We start from the raw sequence: 23,864 nt of genomic DNA on the forward strand, positions 1-23,864 counted from the left end.
AGTATTTTACAACTACTTTATCGGGTATAGAATAATACCTGTTCAATATAACATAGAAGTAATGGGACTTCCCCTCCCCCAACAAGAATTTCTGGTTAGGCACCTGTTGTAATATTGCAATCATTGCTTTCACAGATCACTCACCGATAACTAAAGAATATAAGCATATTTTATCAATAAAAACAATGAAAACATAATTACAAACACAATGACAGAAAAGCTTTCTATTTGGACAAAACCATTTTAAACTTAACAACACGTAATTTTTCTCCATTATCTTAACTTTTCGTTTTTTTTGTTTTTTTTTTTTTTTGTTCTTTTTTGTTTTTGTTTTTTTTCTTTCTTATTAGTAAGCTAGAAATATAAAGAACCAAATCAGTCGCGAAAAGTACTTATTATATCAGCTACTAGTATTGTGACTTGTATGTGAACTGTCTTTGTTAGTACAAAAATTAGTTTTGTGTCCTAATGGATCTTGCATGCGTAAATTATTATCTTCTATTAATTCTTCAGGACTTCGTGAATAGTTCCACATCTTTACACTATCACACTCTGATATTAGTTTCGAATCAGTGTAGCCAGAATCAACTCCGAGTAAACAGATATCTGGTATGACAATATTAGCTAATTGTTGCTTAGGGCTCTGTTTGGTTTCTGTTATAAAATTTTCATTACTGTTCATATTTATTGAGTTGTCTGCCTCATCAGCTTTTAAATTAGCTCTTGATTCCTGATCATTTTTAAAAACAATTTCTGAATCTTGACTGCTTAGAATATCATAATTCGAATTTTCAAATAATAATTCCAAATTTGCTGACGCCACAGTTTTCTGAAACTCAATCGATCGTGATGTTGATCGAACTAAAAGTTCTTCTACTCGTTCATCGCTTGATATCTTCTTCAAAGAACAGCCTCTACTTTCATTTGAAGTTTGCTTACAACTTGGTTTGTCCGTATGATGACGCAAAGACAATCGTTTACATAATTTCAAAATTTTGGATGTAACTTCACGAAATAAGCGACTGCTTACACGTTGTTTTATATTTGAAGCTTGAGTTTCCTGTTTCAAGTCCTTGGATACGTTTGGAGGCTCTTCATCAAACAAGGTTGTATAACAAGCATTCACATCTAAAACTTGTTTATTTCTCAGTTTATCGTTTGCAAGTTTGAGAATTCTGGATGAATCTGAAATATCTGAGTTAGCCATTGATATTTTCTGAAGTGGCTGTGTGTTGTTGTAGTGCGCACCACCAGTGGGTTGATTGGCGTCACAAGAGGTAGAAGGTGTTTGTAATACAACTCGTGGTTCCACGTCTTGTGCTGTCGAATTCTGCAATTTATCGTCAGGAATTTCACTATAGTAAGCTGAAATGAATTTCTCTCGTTGCGACTTAGAGAACTTAACAATTATGTCTAAATATTCAGCTGGTAGTTCTATTCCACAGTGTGAACACAAGTCTAGAATTTTGCATTTTATTTCATCTTCAGTTTCGTCTGACTTTGTAATTAAAAGTTTATTTCTGTCAACGCCATCATCTACTGAACACGAAGGAAAAAGGCATCGAATGCTGTTTTTCATTTGTTGCAATTCCTCTTCAGCACTTAACTCGTTTTCGTTCAATGATTCCCCACTCTCAGAAAAAATTTTACTATCACCTATATAGTTTGGTTGTTTAGTGAACAATCCTCTACCAGTTGTATCTTCGTACGTTTCGACTTCAACATCATTATTTGGTGTGAAATCTTTAAATTCTTCATTCGGTTTTGTAACATCATTGCAATCATTTCCAAACTTGAATATTAATAATGATTCATTATCATCTTGTATATTATTTAATATGAATGGAGTGTTTATGTCCTTCATCTCACTCAAACGAATCTGGCTTCGCGAATTTATTTCAATAATATTCACTAAGCTCTCTGTGTTGTAATAATTTTCGTCTGGTTGACAAGTAACAATGTTATCAGTATTTTCCGATTCTAACTCACTAAGCACTGCAGAGTCTCCTAACATTAACTCACAAAATTGTTTGAAAACAGCGGATGTGTTATCACTTAACTGCTTGCTAGTTACTTCATAGATATTTTCAGTTTCTAATTTCTCAAATGAACTTTTTGAGCTAATTTCTAGTTTCTGATTCTCTGTACTGACTGCAGTATCTTCTAATACATTTTCCTCCATGTTATCTTTCGTCTCAGGAACTGTTTCTGGTGTTAAGGATCTGTTTCTCTTCACTTCATGATCTATTAAAATGTCGTTCTGTTTTTCTATACTTCCCGCATGATGCAAATTCGTATTGCTTTGTTCTAGTACGTTTCTTGAGCATATTTTTGACTTGCTGGAACCTTTTTCTCCACAGCTTTCTCTAGATTTATTATTTTCGATGTCAAATTCTGTACTATTTACTTCATCAATTCTTGGGAGTTCAGTTGGAACAAAAAAATCATTCGAATTTAACCAGAAATTAGTTCGGTTCATTTGTTCATCTAATATACTTTTATCAAGTTCATATGTTGTCAAAAATTTATTTATATTATTAGGTGTTACTTCATCCATAAAACTATTATCTACTTTTAATGGAGATAATTTTGCAAAAACTACAGTATCTTGTAAGTTTATTTGACCTTTATTAGAGGTTTCTGCTTCAGCAAACTTATTGTTCACGCAGTTATCTACCGTTGCAACAGGAGATTTGCAGTTAGTGTTTGATTCCTTAAGTACTATTAGACTATCACTATTGTCTATACTTGAGACTTTGTCAATGTAACAAGCTGGTTTTAATGTCTTCTTTACCACATCCTTGTTCTTACATGTTGCAGTACTCTGGCCTGCTGATAGGACATCTTTATTTGCACTAGGCTGATCATTTTTACTCCCTGCACGAGGACTATTAGAGGTATGGAGTGAGTTTTTCCGATATGTTAAGAGAGAGCTCGCTCTAGATAAGCGCCTTGGGGAGCACACACTTTTATTAAAACTTGTTTCTGGTACTGTAGATTTCTGGTTTGTAATTTTTCCTGATTGTATTACTGTTTTATTTTTATCTGGATTTTGTTTCTCAACATTTAATGAATTCTTTCGTAGGAGAGATCTTGGTTTGAGTTTCTCAGTTTCACTTCGATTTCGAAATTTCGAAAACTGCTCTGCAGAACAATTTGTTTGTTGTTCTGAGTTTTCTTTACATGTTTTCCCATTATCAACTGGTTTCGGTACAGTTTCTGAAGTCGATATTCTTTTAACATTATACTTATATACAGGTATCCTGCTGTTGACTGCTTGTTTGACAGGACTCTTGTTGATTTGTTTGTCAGGAGATATACGATTTGTTGAGTTATTATTTGCTTTGTGTATTTGAGCTTCTGTTTGTTTTTGTGAGATAGTGGAGGCCAAATTCGCTCCTTTGTTCTGCTTTATAGTTCTTGAGTTCTGCATATTTGTTGTCAACTTTCTTCCTGATATGACATTATTTTCCTTTAACTTTGTGGTGTTTAGAGGTTTCTTGAATCTCTCTGGTGAAACACTCGATGTCTTTAGCATGTCTGAGTTCGTTGTGCGTGTTCTTCTCATGGATAAAACTGGCTCTATGTTCCCGCCTGCTTCAATTTTGGGAGTTATCGGCCTATTAATTGCATTTTCTTTATTGTTACACGGTTCTTTTTCGTTCAAAGAAAGTGACAACACTTGTTTCCCATTTGTAGTTTCTTCCAATGGTTTTGTATTTCTAGACGACGCGTCTGTTCTGGTCATATTTATAGCATCTTTCTTAATGTTAGCAGATACGTAAGATATTGCTGAGTTTTTAACACCTTCTGATGTATTCGGTCTCGAAATGGCCACTAAGTGTTGTTTTTGATTTGTTCTGTCTAACGAAGGTCTTCCGCTGCTAAATGTTGTTTCTCGCCTTGGTAAGTTAATTTTAGCAATTTCTTTAATGTCATGTGATGCATAAGACTTTCCATTCTTCGTGGTTTCCCCTAATGTTTTGGTTCCAGAAATAACTACTGTACTTTGTTTTGGGATTGTAGATTCTAACGAAGATCTTCTACTACTAAATGTTGTTTCTCGTTTAGCTGAACTTATAGTGCCAACTTTGGTTTTACCAGATCCATAAAGTGATGTCGTAATTGTTGTTCCACCTGATGACTTTGGTCTGGAAGCATCAACTCCTCCTTCCCTTGAAATGGTTCTAAGTCTTGGTGAGCGCTCAGAGATTGGTCTATTCGGTTTACACTCTCTTATATTCACCTGCTTACTTTCATTACAAATTCTTCCATCGATTTGTTTTAGCTTGAGAGCTCCCTGAGATTTTACAGCAGTATTCTCTTTCCAAGTTTCTAGGCAATCATGTTGCTTTACTCTGCCCTGAGAAAAGCGTAAAAGAGTTCTTTGTTTGTCGTTCACTGAAGTACTTCCACAACTAGAAGAAGATGTTTTCCTTTTAGGAGAAATGATTTTGGGTTTCGATCTATTGAAAAGTTCATAATCTGTCTTGCTATCAGCTTTTGTTGTTCGTAGCGTAGGGCTTCGTACATTTTCTTGCTTATGTGTACCAGCAGGCACTCGATCACTGGAGAAATTTCTTCTATGTGCTGAAGTGTTAACAGTAATATTTTGTCTGTTATTCGCAATATCTGCGGTAAAAGGTCGAGAGTCTGTTAACTTGCCACTTATTTTATTTTTAATGGACAATACCTTATTCCTACTAGGTTCGGGAGAAGGAGTTACATTATTTCTTGCTTTCTCCTTCAAAGTTTCGACATTTTTTCTTGAAAAATGGTTGTTGTATTTATTAATTACATGTGAGTTGTCATTTCTTAAATAAAGTGATGGGAGTGTTTCAGAATGTTTTCGCGTTTCACCAGTAGCATCTTTTAAAATTGTGCTCCTTTGTTCTCTTTCCTTTTCTTGTTTCTCTCTTTCGATGGAAAGAGAAAGTTTTCCTTGCGATATTTGTTGTAGAATCAAACCACTTTTGTAACTGCTAGTTTTCTCCTTGCCTATGAAGTTCTGTCTATATAGTGAAGCACCATTTTCAGTTCTATTTGTCAAATTTTCTTCTACAGCATTTTTACATTTTTCTTCTCCTTCATCTTTGCTACTAATATCAAGGGTCAATCTTTTATCTGCATTTAATTCATCATATTTTTCTGCTTTGATTGTACCACCCGTTGTTTCAGTACTTCCGCCATTTTTTACACCACTCTTATCAGTGCTTGCTTCTTCAACACTAATAAAACTTCGTTCTGATTGCTTCTTTATGTCTCTTTGAATAGATTTTGTTTTTGTACTGGTTAAACTTGATTTGCTTTCTGGAAGTTCTTCAACTACCTTGATTTCCCCATTTTTAGTTTCGTTGTTCTCATTCTCATCTGCATTTCTTCCATTTTCATCAAAGGTTTTCACTTTTAATAGTTTCCTAGCTTCCACATTTTTCTGACTTTCTTTGGTGCCACTACTTACTTCATTTTGTTCGGTAATTAAGTGTGTGGTTGTATTAAGTTTATTTTCTTTCTTTGTTACGATTTGTCTAAAGCAACACTCTGAACGATCTTTGTCTATAATTTCGTTACTAATATGATCAAATATATTTGATTCAACCTTAAAAATTGAATCTCCCGCTGTTGTTTGATCCTTTTGTTTGTTTGATAGTTTCTCTTCATTCTTCTTACCTCTTTCCTTACTCCTGCATTCCAAACTCCTTCCCCTTGTTTGACTCACTTCTCTTTTTAGAATATTTCTATCGATTGGTTTATGTCCTTGGTTACTTAATTTATCATCTTTCAAGTTGACAACTGTTGAAGTCATATGAGTAACTAAATTTACATTTGGCGGTACGTAATCACATCCGTACGGAAAAATTACACTCGAATCAGAACGCTTTCGTTTGCCAAGAATAACAGAAGTTTGTCCTGGAGTGTTTGATCTTAAAGGATCAGTATCACGTTTCTCAGAACTATTAGCTTTAGATGGTCGTTTCCTAATTCTTCTGATTATCTTTAATTTTCTTCCTGGACTCTTGTCAGAATCATGCTTTTGTAGAAACCGTGAGGGAGATTCATTCACGGGTTCTTCATGGACGGAAACGTTGGTAATTTGTGTTTTTGCCATAGGTTGTAAGTATTTTTGTCTTTCTCGAGGTACTGGAGATATGATTCGAGACTTAGGTGACATCTTCGTCCTAGAGATATTGTTTAATCTTTCACTGGATTCTCCAGTATGTTTCGAACCACGTCCATGAATACTTGTAGTAAGTTTTACTTCTACTTTTGATCGTTTGAGTGTTTCTTGGTTCCTCTTCGATTTTGACTCGTGATCTCTGGTCACTGAACTAGGTGATTTAGAACTTCTTTGGTCCCTCTGAATAACAAATGTTTCGTCGTGTTTTAGAGAACTAGTTGTTGATTTTATTGACGTGGTGTCTTCATTCTCATCGTTTTCAGATGATACATCCACAAACGAAATTTGTAAATCTTTTAATTGCTCTTCACTGCATTCTTTAAAGAATGTTTCTTTCTTCTGTGTTTCTTTGTCTTTAAGAACAGTTTCATTGCTTTTTCTCGTCGTAAAGTATGCGGTTGAGGTTTTTACTTGTCTCCCAACTGATGAACAACGAGATCTCTTATCTTGTAAAGATTTCTTTAAATCATTCTCTTTGTTTGCTTGAAGACTTATATTTTCTGGCACATTTTGCCATTGAGTTTCTTGTACTGAAAAGTTTTTGTGAGTTTCTCTTGAAGAAGGTGTTGGTGATATTTTTGACAAGTTTTTCAGTGGAGAAGCCTCGCGTGTCTTAGATGTGTTACTTCTAACAGAAACAACACTAGGTTTAAGTGTCCTTCCTTGTACAGACTTAATACTTACGTTGGAAGTTCTACTTATTCGTACCGAAGCCATACTAGACTTAGAAGACCTATCTACTTTTGCAGAAGCAATGATTACTTTATTGTTTTCAGATCCCAATTTTAGTCTGTCTTTACCGTCTTGTGACAAAAAGCTTGCTCTACGTTCATGATCTTTCAACGAATTACGAGATGCATTCACTAAATTTTTATTGTGCTGTGTCGGAGACGTTGATCCTGAAAATGTAAACTTCCTACTTGTATGGTCTTTCAACATTTCTTTGTCATGGCTCACTGTCAGGGTGGTTTGTTTAGATTTTATGGCACTGCTTGTTCCAGAAGTTGTTTCATTACTATTTTTTACGTTATCTGCCTTCTTTTCTTTAACTGCTGATAGAAAATCCTTAGTATCTGGCGCAGCTTCCGCCACAGTTTCCCAATCAACTTCCAACCTATCCTTAGCACAAGCATCAACACCTTGTTTACTGAAGCTAGTTTTCTTTCCACTACTGCTGGGTTCTCTATTAAGAACACCATCACTTATTTGTTCATTGCATTCGCTGCTGATAGCTGCACATAGAAGCGCTAATTCTCTGCAATGTTTCTCATCACACACTTCAGGTTCACCTACTGGAGAGCAATCAGTTTCTACTTTCTGAAGCACCTCAACACTCTTAGATCGTCTAACTGATTGAAAATGTTTCAAACAATTATCTTGATATTCAATGTTGTTTTCTAAACTTGAAGGTTCAGCCGATTTAAATGTTTGGTGCTTACCTTCTAAATTTGCTTGGGCAGTGTTGCTCAATGATGTGCGATCAGTACGCAAATTATTTTCTTGTGAAATATCATTCTGAACAAAACACTTCGAAAGAATTTTCTCCACTATTCCATTATTTCTGTCTTTAATAGTCGTCTTTTCACCAACGTTAACGTCGCGGAAAGCCTTAAGCCTACATTGTTTGCTATCCTGCTCTGTCGCCACTGTTTTACTTGGTTTCTCTCGAGTACCACTTAAATTAGCTTGAGCAGTATTGCTCAATGATGTGCAATCAGTACGTACATTATTGTCTTGTGAAATATTCTTCTGAACGAAACTCTTGGAAACAATTTCCTTGGTACTTACATCTTTAATATTTGCATTTTCATCAATTTTAACGTCGTAAAAAGCCGTAGGCCTACACTGTTTGCTATTGTTTGCCACTGTGTAAGAAACTTTCGGAAATGTTGAACTCCGTTTTGGATCCTTTTTGTCAGATGCTTCTTTTAAAGATGTATCTGCTGTACTACTCCTGCTACCATATTTTGATTTTACATCAGGCACCGCACTAAAACGTTTAAGTGTTAAACTGTTTGTCTGAATTTTCTTGTCATTTGATCCATTTAGATCTTTACCTATACTATTTATTCTATATTTCTGTTCATAATATCTTGCTCCTTTAAGATACGTCATGTAACGATATGCTCCACTTCTCTTCCGCTTGAGTGTGTAATCTTTGTGAGAGTACGTCCGATTTAAAAGTACTGATTGGCTATATTCTTCACAAACTATTTCTTCTTCTTCTTCTTCTTCTTTAATTTTTGAAAGGTTTTGTCTATTCAATTTAGGGATTGATTCTTTTTCAAGTGACTTTTGGGTTTCTTTTTGTTTACTTTTAACTATTCTCCCTTTTGAACGTTCGTTTCTTACAGAATCTTCCTTAATTCTTTCTTCCGTTGGTTCTTCTCCTTTCTCAGGGTGTTTCTTCCTATAACGTTCATCAGAATTTTCTCTTTCTTCGAAACTTTCTGAGCTGCTGCTCTGGTAGCAATTATCCTGATTACGTGTTTCCTCAGCCTTCGGAAGATTTTTCTGTTTATGGTGATCGTCTATTCTTCCTTTTAGTTTATTTTCTTCGGGCTTTTCAATCTTTCTTCTTTCCTTATTATCATTCTGATTATCTTCTAGTTCCCGTGCACCGTGCTTCTCAAAATTTATTTTTTCTTTAAAATCATTCTGATAAACTTTTAATATAGTACTTTTTCTGGCGGCAGGAAATAGTTTTTGTCTTCGTGTGGATTTCACCGTTACATATGCAATAGATTTTGAATCTCTTTGATTGGGCAGCGGAATAGAATATTTTCCTGTAACTTGTTCCTCTGTGATTACCTTTGACTCATTTTTGTCGTCGAATTTCTGGAACTGTGTAGTTATGGAAGAAACGCTACTGTGCCGCCTTACTCTTTTCTCTTTTATGTACTGAGTTCGTTTTAAATACAAGTCATCTGATGCGGTTTTCCCTTGGTTTTCCGTGTTACTTTGAAGCCGATTGCCTTGTGTATGCTTCCTTCTTCTGGGATGCTTCCCTGTTTTATTTCCAGTGCAATATGGCTCACGGAATATTCTATCGGTGATGGACGAGGATCTCCAATAACCATCTAGTTCAGAGATCTCACCACTTGATATAGAACTTTTGTGCTTGCACGCCACATTCTTCATCACATTCTCTGAAATAAATAATAATTATAATTAATAATTAGGAGTCGGATTTATATGCATCTGTTTTATTATCTTTAAAATCAATAGAAAAAATATAATGTGTTGGTGGTGGTGCATTTAAATCTTGATGTGAAAATTTCTTGGGTTGGCTCCATGGACGTCATAAGAGCTTATGGTGAACAATATTGCGGTCTTTGGTTTTCTCCCACACCACTAAATTTTAACCGTTATTTGCTTACACTTATCGTATAGAGCATATTATGAAACCTTTAAGAAAGGGTTTAATTTTTTTTTTCAATACAAAATGTGTTTTCGTCAGATATCTTGTGTAACTCATGAACCATTTTCAAATTTTCATGTTTATTAACAGTGTAAGTTTTCAAAATGAGTGTAATAGCAATAGCCTATTTAACCTTATATTCGGGATTTTTTTCTAGAAAAAATAGAAGATACTTCAAGGAGTGGAAATTGCATTTATTTTTCCATTTAACTCCCTGCTAAAGTTATACATTTATCCCATGGTTTAGGTAATACCTCGGAGACTTCGGCAAAGGAAGAAAAATTTTCAGTACGTGTGAATCATCCTAGAACAGCCTGCGTTACTTCATGATGTTTTTGAAAATGTTGGCCTCCGAAGAATTCTTTGTGTGGTTCAAACAGTTGGAAATCACTTAGCGCTGAGTCTGGTTATAAGGGAGATATGGTAATAGCTCCAAGCCGGTTTGTTGTAACGAGTCTTCTATGCCCGTCAAAAATGGGAAGTTGTTTTGGAACTTATCATGCACTCACTTTTCAAAAGCACATGGTCATGAATTATTGTATCTACTGCTTCTAACGAAAGATTTGCAATTTCACGATAGGTTATGCAAGGATAAACTGCTCAACGAGCTGGATGTTCCCAGGAATGACTGATGCAGTCTGGAATCCACAACGACTGGGATCATTAGTGGCAGATGTACGCCCTTCTTACACTATTCAAGTGTCTTACAGCGGCTCCGCGTGGGGTAGTCGCTAACACTTTCGTCTTTGGCTTCCTATAGCCCCGGGTTTGATTTCCGGTGAGGACATTCGGTCGAACAAGTGTAAAAGTCTTTTTCTCCGGACGACCATCCTGGTTGAGGTTTCCTTGGATTTTCCTCATTCATACCAGGCAAATGCCGGGTGGTACCTAACATATAGGTCACAGGCCGCTTCCTTCCCTTCCCATTCCTTTCTTCTTTCCTTTCCCTCGCCGAGGAAGGGGCTAACATGGCCATAAATGCCGAAAGCCCAGAAACCTAAATCCTAAATCAAGTGTCTTACTGTGAGTAAGTATCACATTGCCAGTGACTGAATGTTGTACATTTAACTTGGTTTTATGCCCTCTTTCACTTAAAAAAAAAAACTTTTTCATGTATATGTTCATTCCGTTGTACACCTTCTTAAATAACGGTTTCCGGACTGACATGCGAAGTAAGTGTCTCCTACCAGTAACAGGACACAGTTGTCAGTTTTTACTGCATTCACCACCTCCACTCTAGAATTTTATTTTAAACCTAGAAAAAAAGTCCCGGATTGACTTGAAAGCGCCTCGTAATATTAAGTTGTTATTTCATTACTCATACGACTCAAAATTTCTGTTGATTATTAATTTATGCGAATTAAATGAAATTAACTCTAAAATGAAATAGATGTGTTTTTTTTTTTTTTCATTTTGGGATTTTTTTCTAAAACTCCAAGAATTTCGATTAATTCCACTTTTGGTGCATATAAATCCGTTTCCTAACTTACAAATACGTTTAATTTGATGCCTGTATAATGCATTGTAGAATGACATACACAGGTGAAAAAAAAAAGTCAACAGTAACAATGCTTCTAAAATGCAATGTCGTCCGTTTTTACAAGATGGTTATTTCTTTGAGTATTCTTCAAGCCGGTTTTTTTTTTGTTCACTTTTCCTCACTTCTAGTCATGTAAGTACCACATGAGTATGTAATAAAATTGACATGGAAAGGCTTGTGCTGCCCTAATCAAGGAATTTATTATTAAATCGAGCAATCAAAACACCTCGACATGAATATTTTATTCATATATTACATACAACTTTCTTATGAATATATTTTAAGATTTTACTCTCATTACCAAATCAAGTAAATTTTCACTATTGTTTGATTATATTGTTTGCTACATCGAAGGATGTATCTTTATCTTGAAAACTCTCATCATGAAGTTCACTCTTAAATCATCGTCTAGCGTATGTAACACATATCACGTAATCAATAGTTCTGTAAATCAATAGTATATGAAAGTTTAACAATTTTAGGTTATATTTAATAGATCTTGAAAACGACTTCACGAACATACAGTATATATCTTCTAAGAAAGCACTTTCCTTTGCTTATACTAGGTCCCAAATATGGATACTGGATTCTAACATTTAAGCTCACAATACTGAAAATGTTATGTCAAACTGTTTTGAAAATTTCTGGTTTTCAAACAGATCCTAGTTCAAAATAACCCTCAGTATTTAGATTAAATAAAATATCAACCTGTCATCCAGGGACGTACGCAGGGGGGGACCTGGGGGTCCGGACCCCTCCCCCCCGAAATTTCGACTTTCTTAAAATTTAGCCTAATTTTAGGGGCAATTTTAGGAATTTTAATATAAAATACCTTAATATAAAATACCTAATATAAAATATTTAGTTTGGACTCTCCCCCCCCCCCGAAATAAATTCCTGGGTACGCTACTGCGTCATCCATTAAACAGATAGGATTTCTTTGGAATGTTTTATTGTCACACTGAACACTGAACAAGGAAATATACTTCGTTCATTCGTTAAGAATTTTTGTTTTAGTTTAACGTCCCAGATAAATGCTCCGAGGCTAACGATTATGATTATGATAATGAATGCAATGGTATAATAAAGGAAGCGAAAGGAAATAGGAGGACTCTATGAAAAAAAATCCACCACAAACCATACTTGGCGGAAGCTAAGATCGAAGCAGGAACCCTACGCACCAGAGATGGGGTCCCTACTACTGAGCCACCGCGACCTCTTAAAGTGTGTTAATTTAAAAACACAGTCAGTATATTTTACTGCATCTGAAACAAAATCTTGATAAAGTTTCCTATTATATAAAATCTTTACGTCCCATGCTTATGCCGGCTAGGCTACAGAAAACGATGATGATGAGAAATTAATGAAATCGCGAAATGAAGAAGGTGGGAAGAAACGGGAGAACCGCGACAAAACCGAAGCACACGGTGTTTGTCCACCACAAAGTTCACTTGGCGTGAGATGGAATCGTACCAAGGACCCAATGCACCAGAGGAGAACGCTCTATCACTGAGCCACCGCGGCTCCTAGATTTCTATTATATGGTAGGGTCATAAGGTTGATAACTTTCGAGAACATATGGATTTTTTTTATTAGTGCATATACAGAAGAAAATTGGACGAATTGTTATTAAGTACCTACAAAATTGTTTCATTACAGGGTAACACCATGGTATTTTTTTAATTATTATTATTTTCTAAACAGGAAAACTAACTTATATTGTGAGTTATATTTAGCAAGAAATATAACTGTAAGTTATCTTTATGCTGAAGGTAACCAAAATCAACTAATTACAACCTTCTGCATACATATTTATCTGTCTGTAGCAAGATAAATTTGGCAAGGTATTTTAATAAACAAAAAATATGAGTTCCCAATTGTTCACTGATTTTTTAAACATATCCGGGCCATATGCAGAGTCCTTCTGACGTGTGATTAGTGCTATACTAAAGCGTTCGACTTACATATGCTTCCTGCAGAAGTCGGGCGTTTAGCATGACGCTAAATCATTTGTCAAAACGACTCTGCATAAGGCGGATCATTACTACCACATCAGATTATTTTGGTTGGTGTTTCTCTTTCTTTCTGTTTTATTTAACGTGATCTAAAATTTGACGGCCGATAACTCGAGAACCAAACGTCAGCATACCGTAACATTTTACACGGTTGTATAGCATGTCAAATTGTACTACAATGCTAAATTTGACCCAGATCGGATAGGTTCGGTGTATACTTTTTTTTTTTTCGAAAATGTGACCCAAAATTTAGAGGTGCATATCTCGGAAATGAAAAGCCTGCACAACATAATGCTTCATATATTTATTATATAGTAGGTCAAGCTGTACTACTATGCCAACTTTGAAACGGATCGGTTGAGTTGCGTTGGACTCATACAATATATATATAGTGAACTTTATTTTTTAAGAAAAAATCAAAGAAGGGTAAAAATAAAATAGTATAGAAGAACTTAAGTAAACGTAATATGAAGTGCCTGTTCTCATAATATGTACCCATACTGAACATATTTTGATATCAGTACCGGATCGTGGCCTGTAAGAGCAGCAGTTGCAATATTACAGATAAGAATGCATACACGGCCGTGCTCCCTGGTTCCGAGTGTTAATTCAAATATTTACAAAATATGAACAGAAAAATGCATTCTTCCGTACTATTGATTTAAGTTTACATTCAGAGCACACTCGTGACTACGTTGGTAGCGTACACATCCCTAATCTTCAGGTGTACAAGACGAAAATTAGTGATTCCCTGAGTGAACCCATTTCGGGATCAGTGCGTACAACAACCCCAGCAATGTTGCAGCGTGTGTTCAGGTGCACCGCTGAGAGATGACAGCTCTGCTTCGATATGGAGGGCGGTGGTTATATCGAACTGCTGTGATTTGGTTGACTTACGGTGTGTCTCCTTTAATATTATAAACATTTCATTTGAATTCAATTGTTTCTTCCTAGAAATTGTTAGGGACTTCTCGGGCACCCTGTATATTTGATACCATCCGCTTCATTCCAATCATCACTACTTTTGTCTTACTAACTATTATTTACATTCCATATTCTTTACAGTTTTTCCCCCAAGTTCTCTAACATTTTATCAATATTCTTTTTATATTCTGCAACAGACATCATTCTGATTGTCGTGTTGTATCCAAGAATGAAGCAGCTACGAGGAATGATCGAAAATAGCTTACAAAGCTTGTTATAGCTTAAGTATGAGATATAATTGGAAGATGAACCTACTTGAGGATCGAGTGCACTCAACAATAGGCCTCAATGTAATCACAGTTTTTGTACAACCGCTTATCAGCACGGCAGATAAAATTTTCTATACCATTTGCATAGAAATCCGCGACGAGTTCTTGTAGCCACCGCGAGGCAGCGATTTTGACATAATAATATGCCAGATAATGGTAGCAAGCATTTCTTGGTTTAGAACAGGAAAAAGATGAGAGTCACTGGGGCTAGGTCAGGGGTGTAAAAGGGGTGCTCTAGTCGTTCCAAGCGTAACGTCATTGGTTGAAGTACTAGGTCTACCGTTGTATTCAGAGTTGCCATTATTGGTCAGTCTTTCTTTGAAGGCACGACACCACTTCCCTATATGTTGCTTTGAAAGTTAACCCTCTCATACACTCTACAATCTGCCTATTAATGTCAGCAAGCAGTGGCGTATTTACGATTTTCTTTCGGGGGGGGGGGGCTTTGCTAACTTTCGGGGAGGGCTTTGCCTGAAAATGTGAAAATTCTGCAAGATATTTCATATACTTTACTATAGTAAGTAAGATTTCGGGGGGGGCTTAAGCCCGGAAGCCCCCCCCCCTAAATACGCCACTGTCAACAAGTGTAGTGTTTTTAGCCCACAGGAACCGTACCACTGGCCTCACTTCAATTCTTGATCAATTTTCCAAACGAGGCATGATTTTCCAATGTCCACTTCTCGGGTACACATGATCAGAATCCGAGGTCAAACCTGCACCAAAACAGACATGTTATTAATCTTCAAACAAAATTTTAGTTAAGAGTCTTCATCCCAGCGAAATTAAAATACCGCTAATTGTACAGTAATTATGTGATATCTTCAAATAGATAAAAGATAATTGAAATATGGAACAAGAGCGCCCTAGACAATATTATTTTGCGTGAGGTACCGTTATCATAAGTCATCTAGTGGCTTTCCGTTTTCAGTTGTTTAGAAACGCAAAAATAAATGCCGATTTTCAAAATGGCTCGAAATCGAAAGCAGATAAGTGAGTCGTGATAACGGTTTCTCATGTAAAATAATATTGTCCACGGCGCTCTTGTTCCACATTTCGATTATCTTTTATCTATTTGAAGATATCACATAATTACTGTAAAATTAGCGGTATTTTAATTTCGCCGGGATGAAGACTCTTAAGTTACAGTGAATAACATAAAACTTTTATGCTTTGGAACCTTTCTTCGATCATCCCTCGTATTTTGAAAAAAAGGAATATGTCACAAATTTCCAGTTTATCACAAAAAATTTTACAATTCATATTGTAGGTTGACACAACAACAAAAATATCTACTGTTCTATACAGGTAAGCAGTCTGTGATTCCGTTTTCACCTTAAAGTGTTAAGCGTTGTTAGTTTAATACATAATTCATTAGCAGTCTCAACTATATTGTGCGGTCAATTAGTGTTCATTAGCATCGTTATATCCACATATATCTTTGGCTCATAATATTACTCTATGAGAAAACCTAAATATCTAATAACACTTTATAATTACTAATAACATCTTCTCTAATCTAAAAAAAATGAAATGAAATCTCCAAGTTTTACGTCCCACAAATATGCTGGCTAGACAAAAAGAGAGGTAATGATGGAATGAGAAATGAATGAAATGGTAGAACGAAGAAAGTGGAAGAACACGGAAGAAACCCTAGAAAACCCACGCACATGGTGTTTGTCCACCACAAAGTTCACTTGGCGGAAGCCGAGATCGAACCAAGGACCTCATGTACAGGAGGTGAACGCTCTACCACTGAGCCACTGCGGTCCCTACTCTAATCTAATAGACGCTTTATATTGGTCTAGTAGCGTGTGTATGTGTGCCTTTGGTTTCGGGTTCGATTCCTAGTGGGAGAACATCAAACGCACAACAATAGTTCAAATCCCACTTCAAACCGTAGGTTTCGCTTGATCAAATCAATCAATGACTTGTCAAATTGACTGAACATGCCCTCAGATCATCTGCATTCATCGTTAGGATGTGATACTTGGAATGAGAATTACGGCTTTAATTTCATATTCATTAAATTGCTTTTGAAATTGAATTATAGTGGCCGCGCTTATAATATTTTCAGATTGCCAGTTTTGGTAAAAAGTATATGTAATCTAGGGATCATGTCATATACTTTAAGTGGATAAATAAATAGAAAGTAATGCAAGTAATTACATGGGTTGAAAAATCGAGCATATTTAGCACGAAAATCTGTATATTCCGACTACAGGCTACTTTCCAGGAGCTGCTCGTTTGAGTATATTGAAAACTAATCACTGATTATATATGTAACCCTTACATCGTTCTCTGATTGTATCGTAGAAAGAATGTTAATAGATATAGTTGTTACTATCGGTTGGTGTTAGGTTCCTCTACCGCTGGATGAAAAGAAGACGGTTTTCCGTATAAGAAGAAGGATAACAACGTAGAAGTGGTTCCTCGTCCATTCTGCTTTCAAAAACTATCCTTCAATGACTTTGATCCGTTTCCAAAACTGAAGATTAATTGCGAGGCATACATTTTAGGTTCAGAAGTTCCGTCGAAAGTGAAATTTTCCAGTTCCTGAAACATACCTCTTAAAAAATGACTCCTTAGCCATTTTTGATAACAAGATACGAAGATTGCAATAATATGTAGAAGTGCACGGAAAATGTGTTGAAGACTAAGGGATACATATAGTCAAAAATTGAAAACTTTGGGAGTTACGGAAAAATGTCACCCAATTTTGATGCACACCTTGTACATAACAGCTTTTTATTATTATTATTATGTCTGGCATTACAATACAATAGTGCACATTCAGCGCCGTGTGTATCTAAATTGATACACACAGGTTTTCCTTCCGAGGCCACGTGTATCATTTTATATACACAGTCGAGACCCCATTAAGGGCCAAAGCAAAATCATCTTGTTTACCTACTCGGGCCAAGTTGACCTTGAGAAAGGTAGTTTATTGTTGTGTCTCTTGAAATGAAATGAAATCTTTAGTTTTACGTCCCACGATTATGCCGGTTAGGCTAAAGGAGACGGTGATGATGAGAGATGAGCGAAAATGGTGGAATGAAGAAAGTGGGAGGAAACGGGAGAACCCCGAGAAAACCCACGAGCACGGGTTTGTCCACCACAAAGTCCACACGGCATGAGCTGGGATCGAACCAGGGACCCCAAGCACCAGAGGTGAACGCTCTACCACTGAGCCACCGCGCCCCCCTGTTGTGTCTCTTGACACTTACCTTTTGTGTCAAAACTTTATAGAGCCAAGGAAGGAAAACCAATATGTATCAATTCCGATACACACGGCCTGAACGTCTTACCTTTTGAAAATACAGTACATCTTGGCCCGGGAGGGAGAACCAGTAGAATTTTCCTTGGCGCTTAATGTGTTATTAAAAGAACTAGCGGTGAGGAGCAGTGTAATATTTATACATTCCACCAACAGCTAATTTTATTATTCCTTGTTAAGTATTAAGAAGAAATAGGCTAACTTTGAAGGATGGGCGAAAACAGTGCTGTAGAATTATAAGACGCCCATAGAAAGTAGAAATTTTTGACTGAGGCCCTGTACGTCGTTGTGAAACCTCTATGTATCACATATTATCAGATTTTCTCTTAATACTGTAAATAGTTCGAACTAAATAGTAGTAATAAAAACTTGATGAAACTTTTACAAAATATTTTGTTTCTGGCTACTCTGTTGGTTGATTCTCAGAAGTGAGATATGATTATTTTTCAGCTTTAAAACAGTTTCAGAATTTGTTATATGTTCATACCGTAATAATACTTAACTGTAATCTCATACAGTCAAAAAATGGAACCTGTGAAGTTTTTATCGAGAAATTCAGGAGGAACGTTAGTTTGCCTGAGATTTCTAACACATTTACCAAACTTTGATGGACAGAGTCATAATACGGTGTATGTTGGGATGGTTCGTTGGTTAATTTATACTTCAGTGTCCCGTTCAGCACTGGAGCTATTTGAGACGTAAATCTACGGGTTAACGTGGGATCCGAACCACATGAGTTCCCACTAGTAATCGAACTGGAGTCTCCAACGCCAAAGATATGTATGTTAAACATCACTCTGTTCGGCTCAGTAAGATTTGTTGAGTAGTATACAGTGGCGTATTTACGATTTTGTTTCGGGAGGGGCTTTGCTAACTTTCGGGGGGGGGCTTTGCCTGGAAATGTGAAAATTCTGCAAGATATTTCATTTACTTTACTATACTAAGTAAGATTTCGGGGGGGCTTAAGCCCGGAAGCCACCCCCCTAAATACGCCACTGGTAGTATATGCCTCATCTTTGCACATTCTCTCTCTCAACCCCACCCAAACGCTAATAATATTGTGAAAAAATAAAGTTTGTAATGAAACTTACATCTTGCATCCGCTAGACCCATCCCTACCAATTTTTTTTTTCTGGGCCTTAATAAAGAGTTGAGAAAAAGACTTATAAAATGCTTGGTATGTAGTATTGTACTGTATGAAGCAGAAATATAGATGTTACGCAAGAGTGATGAAAAACAACTGGAAGCTTTCGAAATGTGGGTGTGGAAAAGAATGGAGAGAATTAGCTGGAAAACGATTGAGTGGGTGTTAGAACTGTGGGAAGAAAAGAATATTTTAGATATTATTGAAAAAAGGAAGAAAAATTGGTTGGAATATTGGCTAAGAAGGAACTGTATTATGAGAGACGTGCTAGAGGGTATTGTGGCAGGAAAGAGAGAGAGAAGGCGAAGGAGGCTGCAATTAAAAGTTAGAGAGGCAATCAAGAAGATGATGCTACACAGGAAAGATGATGCTGCTGCAGGAGAACGCTCCTGCTCACAGAAGTCACCTTACTGCCGCCGCTATTGCTGATGCCAGGTTTGAAATACTTGAGCAACCTTACTACTCTCCAGATCTTGCCCCAGGTGACTTTCACTTGTTTCCCAAGTTGAAGCAGAACCTGCGAGGGACAAACTTCGCCAACGATGAGCATGGTTATGCAGGCTGTCGAAGAATGGCTTCTAGCGCAGCCATCAAGATTTTTTTTTTTTTTGAAACTGGTATTCGTGCTGTATGTAGAACATAGGTGGTAGAAGTGCATTATAGTTAGGGGGGAACTATGTGGTAAAATGACAGATCTTCTATGTCAGGTACAATAATTTCTGAACACACCTCGTAAATCTTGTTGATCAATTTCCGGCATTGTGAATTGATTAGCATACCGACTTTCCAAAACTCAATATGCATGGTAAATACCATCGAATACTAATACCAAACAAATAATGCTAAAGTAATGAGTAAATTAAAGTAATAACAGTAATTTCTGTCCTATATTCTGTGAACACATTAGAAGTACATTTTGAACACTTTTATGGTAGTTCCTCGTATTAACCATTGCTAGGATGCATTCTAGTCAATTTTTTGTTGATTAATAGTACTCTTCAGTACATTTTTTAGACAGATAAAATAGTGCCCAAAACTAGTTTCTAAGAAAAAATGTTCAAAGCTTGTTCAAACAGTGATTTATTTTTCACAGTGAAGCACTGTAGAACGAATGTGACTAATAATGACGACAGAACTCATTAAGCATTTGTAACAATCTGTTGCAACAATCACAGTCCGACGCAAGTTTCATAAGAACGTCCGTGGTAGGATTCCAGATTTCCAAATCGTCAGCAACTCTTTAGAACGGAGTAAATGGTTCCAGTTTGGTTACGAACTCAAGGTGGACTCTGGATCACTGTAACACGTTTAAATTTGAAGATTTCCTCCACTAGAAAACGAATACAGGTCCCTGTACACCAGAGACACGTGTGTCAGCTGAGCTCCCTCGTGGCTAAGCGGTTAGCGTACGCGCCTTTGTCGTGGGAGGCCCGGGTTCGATTCCCGGCGGGAGCTCATGTGGTTCGGATTTCATGTTAATCAGTAGGCCCACGTCTCATATAGCCTCGCTGCTGAAAGGGACGCTAAACTAAAATCAACTCAACTCAACTCAACGTGTGTCAGCTACTAGACCAGCGGAAAGGACTGGAAAGGGTTTCGAAACAGCGTCATTTCAGGTTTTGTCAGGGGAAGCAGGACATAAGAGTTTCACGTTTTTTACTACAATACAATTTATTTTTTAAAAAAACACACATGTACCTGAAAATCAAAGGGATTTCCTCCTTGCTCTCCCCAAAGGACGCTTCATGTTTCAAGATAATCAAAAGTGTATCTCCAATGATTGGAAACGCGTAATAGAGTATGTTTCTGCGAGGTCTCTATTCCAAATTTCCAATAACAGACCTTGTTTATGTATGAAGAACACCCGAAGAAAGTTATACTCCAGTCTCTTCCCTATGCGGTTATGTGATGTGAGTCACAATAGAGTGAAATTCTGTAAGTGCTGTGATTACCCTCAGAGGGCGCATTGCTACCAGAGATTATGCGTAGAATTTAGGTCATTATGTGCATCCTATGGTTTAGACGTTGTTTCCGGACAATAATGTTACTCTTCTAGATGACAACGTGTCAGTTTATACTGTTGGAACTGTCGTGGTTTCATAAACATTGGGGTAACCACAATACGTGTTCTAGTCCGCCCAATCACTAAATCTCAACATTGTTGAACACTTGTGGCTAGTTCTGGAGATCAGATTATATCCTCTGTAGAAATTATCCTCCTCTATTCGCGCTGACCAACGTGTGCTACACTCCATAAGGAATGCTACAACATTCCTGTGGAAACCATTCCTGACATATGTTCCTATACCACTGAAAATCAGAGCTGCTCTTCAACTAACAATTGTCTCATGTAATGAGTTGAAGAAAGTAATTGTCAAAAAAAAAATCATCTTATTAGATAGGTCACTCACACTAGTAGAGCCAAGTGTGGCCATTAATAGAACAATTAGAACTATTACTCGAACTGAAGGAAGAGGGAATGGCTAGCGGCATGGTAAAATCTTACATTTGTGAGTGTATTAAATCATTAGAAATTCTGTAGCTAATTACTTCACCATTGATAAACGAGATTTATTTTTGTGATTTCCCACATGATTCTCTATTCCTAGCCAAATTCTCTGATGAGAACCCCCGTTTGGTCTAGTGGCTAGTACCCTTGACTTCGGTTCGCGTGGTCCCGGGTTCAATTCCCGGTGGGGGCACAGTTGAACGACCAAAGTGGTTCGGATCCCACTATAAGCAGTAGGTCCACGTCTTCTTTAAACTAGCAGGCATAACCGTGAGACGTTAAACTAAATCAAACCAAGCCAAATTCTCTGGCGATTATTTTCTTTAATTCACTGTAATATTCTTTGGTTTGAGATACCCGATTGCCCATTCTCAATGATAGATTTGCTCACCTCTGATGCTAAAGGTTCTTGGTTCGACCCCAGGCCAAATGAGTTTGTTGTGGACAACATAGGGGTTCTCTCAGGGTTCTTCATTTGCTCTAATATTCTTATTTCACTAATTCTTTCGTAACCCATTAATTTGCATTAACCATCTGTCTTCTTTAGCCTGCAGCTTAGGACGATGAAACTACATATTTTATTTCAACTATGTCTACGAAGTTCCTGTAAAAATATATAACGTGATTGTGTTTTCATTGTGATCTGTATTAAAGAGTAACTAGTTACTACAACAGAGTAAAACTATCTTATTTAGTATTTGTGTTAATCTATTTTCCTAAAAACTCATAGGTTAGTGTAGTAGGTTACAGGTTGTTTAATTAATTGTTCTCTTCCAGCGATTCGCATTCGGTTGAAGTTCTTTTTGTATGTGTGTGTGTGTGTTCCGCGCTTCCCAGAAACTAATTTATAGTCCAGAAGATATAACATCGTTGGCTTTCCGCGCTTTGACCTGCTCGTCACTGGGGGTGTGGTAAGAGGGTAGCCAATCACCACCAACTGTCTACTTCGCTCAGCGAGCCACGAGTAACCAAGCTGGCCACTCCCCATAAACGTCACTACAACTTTTCGCGGGAAGCCAATGACGATATACCTTCCGTACTATAGTAGATGAAAACTGGAGGAGACAGCCAGAACCCACACTATATCATCAGTTTACTATAAACTTTCAAAAATATGTAAATAATAGCTTAAATTATTGTTGTCACTCAGAAAACTGGGGTGCTAGGTCCTCCTATTCCCGAGCTAGATCGCCACTATTGGTTTCTGATTGGTTAGTGCTCAATGTCAGTATGGTCTGAATTCTTCTTCCCTTCCCTTCTTAGGAGACCGTGCTTACGGTATTCTTTTCTTTCTTTGTGAATGTTTAGTTTGGCTATTATAATTCCGCTGCGTGAATGAGTTTCTCTTTCAGAAACAACGATGGATTTTCCAACGATATTAATTCGTAGCTCAACGTAGTAGTTTAACCTTCTCGGTTGAAGTAGACCTTACCTATCAGTATCTTCAAAACTACCCTTGCATGCCTCACCTCACTTTCGAGATTAAACACACGACAATGTGACAACATTTTCTGGACAGTTTCATCAACTTTGTCCCGAAAAATTGCCATATATCTGGAAAACCTATTTCGTTGTTGCACTGATTGTGGACAATTCTCTTCAATGCTTGGCGACCCTAATCACTTTGACTTCATTTCCGTTCACTATTGCCCAATCGTTTATGTTCTTTTGCCATCAGTTCTGTATAGCGCCATCATTTTGAACACTGTTTTTCACTACACACCTAACATATCAGCCACATTAGATTCATTTGCACCAACTAACTAGACCTCAACAGTTTTGCCTCTTGAAACTCTGAGAAGTCTCCGTTTGCGCCATGATCGTCTGCCTGCTTCAACACCCTCTCCGTTCTACCTCTCTTAACGTACTACAGACGATCACCTAACACACTGTTAAGAACAGCCAGACACTGCACTCGTATCCTCAGCTTTAGGTCCTCAGACCTCTAACGGTGTTGCAAACTATAGCTTTTTTCCCATTGCTTTGAGAACCATCTGTAGTTACCACTTTTCTTCCACCATACTAAAGCATCATATTAATTATGGAAAATTTTAAGGATACATATGTTCCCAGATATGTTTTGTTATAAGTCAAACGTAAGTTCTCCTCGTTCTGAAGTTTTTTTTTTTTCTATTTGCCCAATATAGCAGTGATTTTCAACTGGTTGAACGACTTTACCAGACTTTAAGGAAAACATCTTAGGTAAATGAACCACGAACTGCTTTGCAGATTATTCAACTGTTTCATTTCTGTTAAGAAAAAATGCTTTTACATATGAGGAAAACAGAATCACAGTCTGATAGAGAGCTACAAAGAAAATGAGTACTTACTGTCTCCACTGCTTTTGGCCACACAACAAAGGAGGGACCTCAGGCACTCAATCCACTTTTTCAGGAGGTTCTTCAAGTCTTCACAGAGAGAGTTCTCTTCAACTGACGTCATCGTGGAATTATTTATATTTCAATTCCGCTTCTACAGAAATTTTGAGTTCAAATTAAATGAAGCATGATATATTTCTTACTCTCCAAAA

At 36.9% G+C, this 23,864-nt stretch overlaps 1 protein-coding gene across 1 annotated transcript; it reads right to left on the reverse strand.

The window, feature by feature from the left end:
- Positions 1-300: 300 nt before the first annotated feature.
- On the reverse strand, positions 301-23,864 carry LOC145663984 (uncharacterized). The gene is made up of 2 exons (XM_081730248.1): positions 23,665-23,864; positions 301-9,327 (listed from the first exon to the last, which is right to left on the reverse strand). Exons 1-2 carry the CDS (start codon positions 23,774-23,776, stop codon positions 401-403), a joined length of 9,039 nt encoding a protein of 3,012 aa, XP_081586374.1. The 5' UTR covers positions 23,777-23,864; the 3' UTR covers positions 301-400.

Source organism: Thermobia domestica, chromosome 11 (genome assembly GCF_964235325.1).
Source record: "Thermobia domestica chromosome 11, izTheDome1.hap1.1, whole genome shotgun sequence".
Lineage (NCBI taxonomy): Eukaryota > Metazoa > Arthropoda > Insecta > Zygentoma > Lepismatidae > Thermobia > Thermobia domestica.

Excerpts from the sequence above, each read along its gene's own strand:
- LOC145663984 (XM_081730248.1), bottom strand. The coding sequence starts at position 23,776 with ATGACGTCAGTTGAAGAGAACTCTCTCTGTGAAGACTTGAAGAACCTC. Across the intron at positions 9,328-23,664 it reads GGCCAAAAGCAGTGGAGACA|AGAATGTGATGAAGAATGTG; the intron begins GTAAGTACTCAT and ends TATTTATTTCAG.